The 8,325-nt window shown below is 32.3% G+C and overlaps 1 protein-coding gene across 1 annotated transcript; it reads left to right on the forward strand.

Moving 5' to 3' along the window:
• Positions 1 to 300: 300 nt before the first annotated feature.
• On the forward strand, positions 301 to 5,077 carry LOC110796658 (uncharacterized). The gene is made up of 5 exons (XM_022001736.2): positions 301 to 502; positions 649 to 847; positions 2,047 to 2,110; positions 2,233 to 2,297; positions 4,867 to 5,077. Exons 1-5 carry the CDS (start codon positions 438 to 440, stop codon positions 4,948 to 4,950), a joined length of 477 nt encoding a protein of 158 aa, XP_021857428.1. The 5' UTR covers positions 301 to 437; the 3' UTR covers positions 4,951 to 5,077.
• The last annotated feature ends 3,248 nt before the right edge of the window (positions 5,078 to 8,325 follow it).

Here is an 8,325-nt window from a genome sequence, read left to right on the forward strand (position 1 = left end):
TTAATGATAAGTTTTATCCATCGTTAAACCCATGACTTCTTATATGTTAATGCTAAGTTTTATCCGGCACTCCAACAATACAACTTATGACTCTAAATCTAACACCCTTTAAAAAGCAAGGAGTTGGGTATTACTATTCACAGAATAGTGAAAAGACCAATTTATCCCCATTTTCCTTCACAATTTTATTTGGGAATTTAATTTCCTTAAGAACAGGGTAATTACATCATTGCCCTTAGTTTCAGATTGTGCCATGAGCTACCATCTGTCAAATTTCTGCCCCTTGGGCTCTTTTCTCCTTCTCATTTTCAGATGTGTTTACCATAGTTTCTTGGTCATCGATCCCGTCTCTCACTCCTCCTTTCCCCTCCTTCAACCCTGACCTTCTGTATCAACACACCCGCTTCCTCTACTCCTCCCGTCCTCCGTCGAATCAAATGTGTCCGACGATGACGTTCCCCCGCTTCTACTCCTCTGTCTGGAATCCGACATCGCCCATCAGGTCTCCCGCCCCTTTCTCTAACTCTCATCTCTCATACTTTTGTTGAATTAGGGTTCATCCATATTGTATTAATTGTAGATCAATTGTTGAAAAAATATGCAGAAAGTTGAAAAGTAGCTGATTGAGAAGATTTTGGTGGATAATAGGGGAGAAATTGTGTGTAGAATAATGCGGACTGCAAAGAAATTAGGGCTTCAAACTGTTGATGTTTATAGTGACGCTGATCGGGATAGTTTGCATGTCAAATTTGCTGATGAAGTCGTTCGTATTGATCCTCCACCGGCGAAATTGAGTTTTTTGCAAGCGAATTCAATTATTGAAGCTGCTAGGATGAGTGGTGCTCAGGTGATATTTTTATTTTCCTGAATATTTTAATGAAGGTAATTCAATTCAAATCGAAAACCCAACTATAAATGTGCAAAGCCTGTCAAAAAAAAAAAAAAAAAACTATAAATGTGCAAAGAGTTAGGTCAAATATTGAAAAAAAAATAAACTTTTGAGCGAATTGGCAACAGGTGTATATAGTGTTTCCTCCTCATATAATATGCTCTTCGGATTCATGAACCAATTCAGTCACTACCACTGGATGCAAATTGTAGTAAAATTTTAACCCAATTTATGATTTTGAAGTTTGTTACACTTTATTGTAGTATCTATTACTATATACTAAAAGAGACACCAGGAATGACACGTGTCAATTCCTAGTGTGATTTTTTCCCGCCAAAAACCACTTTCCTAAAAAAGTGTATCTATTTTATTTTATTTTTATTCTCTACCTTTTTTTATTAACTATTTATTTATGGAAACAAAATTAAGTTTATAAATTATGGCAATAATAGGTACGACGTAATAATAATTATTCTAAATTAGTAATATTTTAGTCAAATCGCTATATTAATAATAGAAAATATATCACTCAATATTTTGATCAAATTACCATATTAGCATTTTAAATATGCATATTAGATGAATAAATTTAAACGAATATGTTAAAAATATTATAACTATGCAGTAGTTTAGGAGATATCCAGTTAAATATTTTGTGAAAAAATTGGCAAAACCGTGCGTGCACGGGATCTAATCTAGTTAGCTAAAATAATCGAGACTTCACTTATGTTTATATCAGATATGAGTTATTCATTATTAGTGTTGTTCAACGGAGTAGTGTATCGAAGGATTCATCTTGTATTTAGGAGATGTTATATTGTTTCCATAAGGCCGGCATGGTTATCTTTATATTATATTAAGTCTAGTATAAATCATTGTATTGTGTTGGACAAAATAAAATGAGATTATAGTTATGGATATAACTATTGGAAGAATCATTTGACTTTTTTTTTTTTTTTTGTTTTTTATGGTTTTAAAGAACACGTAGTATAGTCCAAAGGCAAGTGATTTTGGTATCTAATTAAATGCGTTTGTTAAGTTCCGGGCTGAAAATATTTATGTGAAATATTTGTAATTAATATTGACTGAGATTTGTTCATAATGAATATAATTATAATTTGTTCATTGACTTTGATTGTATGGGTGTGCTTTTTCAGGCTGATATTCATCTACATGATGGAACACTCGCTAGAGTTGATGTCCAAAGTGGTGCATCCACCGGTGAGTTCCCCTTGTTTATAACAGATTCTTCAATTTTATTTGGCAGTTGTAGATTTGATAAAGTATACGGCTAGCGATTGATTATGATTTTTGACGTCAAACTTCTACTTGTGAATTATTAGGAATTTATGAAGCCCTTAAGCTCAAGGATGGAGGTAAAGACTACACGGGAAAGGGTGTTTCTCAGGTTAGTTTGTGTTTAGCAGTCGTGATAATAGTTTCTTTGCTGTAGGTTGTTCAAGTAAATGAGATACTTTTCCATTCTTTGGTATGTAGGTAGGGTTAACAATGAAATTATATATATATATATATATACTCTGTGGTCTGAGCCTCGTGTAGTAAGGGTCCAGGATAGTAGTGATGCTAAGAAAGGTTTGAAAGAGTGTGTCCAACACAAGGCATACGACGAAGGTTGTGTTCAGTTCAAAGACAACATAGTGAGTTTATGGAACACACATTTTCTTTGCAGCACCGTCCCATCTGTACTTCTCTGTGAACCGACCATACAGATACCTTGTGCCATCTGGTGTCCCAGTGTTAAAACTGAGTCTGTTTCTTCAAGTTTTCAGTTTCAGGTTTATCAAAGATTTAATCTTTGATGACTTTGTTAGAGAGATTCAATCTTTCATGATTTTGTTAGAGAGATTCAATCTTTCTCGTCGAGTAACAGTTTTTAATGAAACTCACAACCTGATGAGCTTGATACCATGTAGAAATCAAAGTTTGTAATGTGAAAGTTTCAGGATTCTGTTTGAGAAAGAGAATGGAGGTACAGTTTTTGTGTAGGGGCTCTCAAACCTAGAAAGATTATGTGCATGCCTTTATATAGTACAACCATTTAAAACCCTACAAAGGAAAGCACAACAACGCACACAAAAGTTGTAGTAAGCTGTACAGAAAAGGAAAAAAAAAACCTTAAAAACTAATTTGTCCAGATACAAGTATTCATTTACTACAAATACTAAGAAACATGAACAAAAAGAAAGTAAAATGTCCATATATCTACAGTTTAATTTGATAAGACTGGTAGTTTTAGTTGGATGATATGTTATGTTTGAAGTGTGACTCAAATGAAGTGACAGAATTTGGTTTTGAAAACCATGGTTTGAGTTTGTGAATGTTGTTTATTATGGCTTTTTTTCCCCTTTCCCATACCTCTTCTGTTATTAGCTTCCTTCTTGCCAACATGTTTATGATTTTTATCACTACCACTGGAGTTAAATGCTTGAAAAGTGTTGTAAATTTGTAATGCATATTGATCAGTTTTAGTTTATTAGGAGGGAAAAGGTGTCTGTTTTGCTGCTTACTCAATAATTAGTCATTTTTAAATTACTACATAGTACTGATCATGGTTGTTGTAGGATAACTAATTAGTTTCTTAGTAGTGCATTTTTTCCTGATAAGTTTTTAAGGATATGTAAATTGAGAATGGTTTATTTAATTAAGTATATTAATGTCCAGAAGTTAAGGAAAGAGAGGTCTTAAAACTAAAAGTGCTTGTAAGAGATTGTTCTCAGAGAGGACCTCCAACTCAGAAAACCAACTCATAAAAGAGGAGTAAGATGGAAAGAGGAAGAGATGAGACATATAGCCTTTTTAGAGAGAGTGAAGAGAGTAAGATATATCCTCCCCAATGTTCATGCTCTAAACAAAGTATGATGATATAAAAGAGACCGAGTAAAGAGTTGATTTTAAGAGGATACATGACTTTTTATTTACATATCCATAATTGAACTTAGTAATTAAGATAATGAAGGACGTTTAACTAACCTTATATTTAGTTATTTGATACTACTATAATCTAAATTCATGTAAAACTATTTGGACATGTCAAAGTAAGAATGTCACTCTAGATTCAACACTTTTACGCTTCATTCCTTGCAATAATTAGAACCAGTCAACAAATTGAAAAAAAAAAAGGTTTCAAAGGTCGATCTTTGAATTTTTTCTTTTTTACAAAATGGAGTTGAATTCTTCAGCAACTCACCAACTACTCCTCGTTGGAATTCAAATACATCATTTTTATTGGCTGATTTCACCAGGTTTGCTCTAATTTCTCATGATTTTGTTCAATTTTGTTCATCTTTAATTTTCAATTGCTCAATGTTTTTCAATTTTTAAGTTTGTTGTGACATTTCGTATTCTAGAATTGGTAATCTGAGAAATTTTATTTAGATTATAGTTTTAATTTTGAGTAATTCAGTTTTTTTCTTCTTCTGTGATATACAGTCCCTGAAGTGAAAAGGCCATTGAATGTTACCATGATTTTGTTCTTGTATTATAGGTTTCTTCTATTGTCTCTTTGTAATATTCTGATATGAGGTTTGTTTATGATGTCTTGAAGTTTGAGTTTTGTTTGGCATACATAAAAACCACAAGATATGTTTGGGATTCTGATCTGGACTTTCTATAATGATATGCTATGAAATGCTGACCTTTCTATAGTGATATGCTTTGTAATATGGGATCAATAACAGAGGTCAGGTTCTATATAAATTGTATGCATGGTATGCAAGAATCAAGATATGCGTGTTTGGCAATGCGAACTAGTGGTGTTTAAGAAGTTACGTAATGCTTGCTACCTTAACTGATTTGTAAAAAGTTGGAAACCATAGAAAGAGTTAAGCACTTATTGGGATTCTTGATTTCTAAATAGTCTTATTTCAATTGAGGGAAATAGAAGTTTGTAACTTGCAATTTTTATAAATCATTTATCCTCTCCGTTGTTCACAGTTCACTATCTCGCTCTTTGTCAGATTGAGGTTGCAATTCCAAGTCTTGCAAAGCCAATATTTTTGTTGGATGCTAACGAGGATGCAATAGTTGGAGTTTTGATGTAAAGTATGGTTTTTTCCCCTTTTTACTTGATATATCATGTAATAGAACTTTTTTACTTTTTTTTTGAAGGAATCATGTAATAGAACTTTGCGATTAATGTATCCATTGTCATTGTCTTTCTTGGGCTAATTACTGGTTCCCTCTCTCTTTTGCTTCACTTTTAATCTTTTTAATATGATTTGGAAGGGATAATTATAAAATAAATGAGGTGAAAGCCCTCTCTCTTCTTTCTGAGTTATTAGCATTGTGAATTGCACCAGATGTGTATATTTGTTTGTTCTTTAGTTTATTATAAACGTGATTTTGAAGAAGCAAAAAATCTAGAGTTTTCTTATATCTCATCATCTTCTCGTTTGTGCAGAGGCAAAGTGGTCATGTTGACTTGGTCGGTTGCTGTTGTTTGCTATAAAAGGCACATAGTTCCCATGAGTTTGCATAATGGCGAATTCTTAAAACTGATTTCTTATTTATATACCTCTCATGTGTTTGCATTATTGTAATTTTTGATCATTTCGAATCCTCATTTGTTGGAATTGGAGGGGTTGCAACATGATATATATACAATATATCTATTTCAGCCACTTTACAAAATGAGGTGAAAGCAATATATCTACTTCAGCTCTTTACCTATTGTTGGATGCTCTTAAGCAATATATTTCTTCCTACAAATACATGGTTATATATAATACGGAGTATTAATTAACCATACATGAGATATTTTAATAAAAATAATTACGCCATAAGTTTTTTTGCCTACCTTGGGGTATCGCGCGCCGGCCAACAACTAGTCAACTAAAAACGAGTCGTTCTTTTGAATGTATAAAAATTGAATGGCCAAATTTACGTATTTGAGTCACATTTTCTTCTTAATTTCTATTCTTTTTCTAATGAAATCATATATCTATATATCTTTTCTAGAAATTTATTAGATCAAACATAAAACCATGAAATTAACAGAGAAAAGAATAGGAAAAAATAATGTTACGCTTTCTTTTAATCAATTAAATGTGTTTTTTTTTTCTCTAAAATGTATTTCAATTCGAATTTGTAACTCAATATACAACTGTAACTTTTTTTTAACAAGTTGTGGGTAAAGTAGTACAAAAAATAAAGTTTTATACAAATATTAGTAGTCGGTGAATTTTACCGACTGCCAAGTTAGTCGTATTAGTTCATTTAACGACTAGTGTTATTACGACTATCTTTACTGCTTGGTAAATAATTTACCGACCGTTTTTCAAAGTTTACCGACCGATTTTGGTTGTCTGATAAATGCCCCATTTCTTGTAGTAATCTGACCTTATTGCAAGAGAGTAAACTTATATGATTTAATTGTAGCTTATTTGAATTGGAACTGGTTGTTTTAAGATAAAGAGAACACACTTAATTTATATATATATATATATATATATATATATATATATATATAAAGAGAACACCTCCTTTATGTGAGAACACTCTCCTATGTGAGAATAAATCTTGACCTTTGGATCATTTCTAATCTAACAGCCGAAAATCAAGGGATTACTAATGGCATTTTTGTAAATTTGTTCAAGATATACCCAACCCATATCCTTCACTTTTCACGTTTATTTCTTTCTCTCTCTAACTTATGTTTTCTCGATCTCCCTGTTTTCTCTCCTCTCTCTTTTCTTTTGCCGCCATTACTGGACCTTAATCAAGGTCAAATTCATCTACAACTTGCTTCAGAATTCAATTATATTCTCGAATACATTCATCAAATTGCTTATTCCAAGGTATTTTATCAATTTTCGTTCAATTTTGCAATTCTGCTTTGTGTATTGTGCTTGATAATTTTTCGATTTCTGACCTAGTTTTGGTTGTCGATTTTGATTTCATTATTATCGAATTGCAATTATCTAATTATTGATTACCAAATTGCTTATTCTTGATTTTTTGAATTTGTGACCTGCTTTTTTATTTTCAATTTTGCGAGTTGTTTTTTATTACTGGATTGTTGATTTCATAATTGATTTGTTTTGTTTTTGATATTCTGATTTGTTTTCTATTTTGATTTTTGATTTTTGATTTTTGATTTTTGATTTTTGATTTTTGATTTGGATTTTTTTTTTGTTTTAGATTTTTTATTATCGAATGGTTCATGACAATTCGTTTTCTTAATTTATGTGTTCAAATTCGTATTTAATCATGTGTGTGTTTCATGCTTTTTGATTTACCGATCAGTACTCTTTCTCTGTGAGCAATGTCATCGAAAGTTCATCATAGTTCGTCCTCATCATTGACGGAATCAAGTGAGTTTTCTTATTAATGTGTCTGATGTTTAACGTTCTGAATAATCGCTTTAAATGTTCTGCATTTTTAACCCTATGTACACATTATACATGTTCTGAATTGTTTATTTTTTATGTATTTCTCGATTTGTTGTGAATAATGTACAATATGCAAGTTGTAAATTGTTTGTGATTTCTGAATTATTGCATTACATCTTATGCATAATCGTTTAAAATGTTCCGAGTAATACTCATGTTTTTTAATAGTTGCTTCTAGTGTTCTGTATAGTTTTCTCTATTTTTCCGTGACATTGTTTTTGCTGTTCTGAATTATTGCTTTACATGTTCTGCATTTTTAACCCAATGTTCTATGGAACCGTTATATATGTTCTGAATTTTTTTTGTTATTCTTTTCTAGATTTTGTTGTGAATAATGAACGATATGCAATTTGTTCTAATTCAAATGTAGTTGCTACTACTGAAGTAATTCCTATATTAAGTCCTGGAGTAACGAGAGAATGGATTTCGTGTTGAAATAACAAGAATTAGTGCTTGTGTTGTAGAAATGAGCTAGCGAACACACAAACTCAATATGAGCCCATAGTTAATGGCGTACTCCCGACTGCATTTATAAGTCCTACCTATATTACTATCCAGTTCGAAAAACCTAAATATCAGCTTCGCAGTGGTCCTTCGTTACATTCCAATTGTAAGGTGTATACTTCTGACTTCCATGTCGAGATTGTGTGTGTGTGTTTGTGTGTGCGCGTGTGTGTGTGTGCGCGTGGGTGTGTGTGTGTGTGTGCGTGCTATTGACTCTCCCATCTTTGAGCTAGTTTTTGGGTTTGGTTGTATGGGAAGACCTATATCAGTTGGTTTAGTAGCTAGACAACACCTCCTCCAATCGTCATGCTTGGTTGAGGCCAACAAGGTCCAACAGAAGGTCTACTCATGAGTGCCCTTGGATGGTAGATTATAGTGGAAGCAACATATGAGATTTGAGTCCCCCGCCAATCTTACTTGGAGAGAAGCGTGTGTTTGATGGGGGTCTTCAATGTACATTTTTTATCAGCAAAATACAAAAAGGCGTGAAATAAGAGGAAGAAATTACCCTTGCTTATGTTC

This window comes from Spinacia oleracea, chromosome 3 (assembly GCF_020520425.1).
Source record: "Spinacia oleracea cultivar Varoflay chromosome 3, BTI_SOV_V1, whole genome shotgun sequence".
In the NCBI taxonomy this organism is placed as follows: domain Eukaryota; kingdom Viridiplantae; phylum Streptophyta; class Magnoliopsida; order Caryophyllales; family Amaranthaceae; genus Spinacia; species Spinacia oleracea.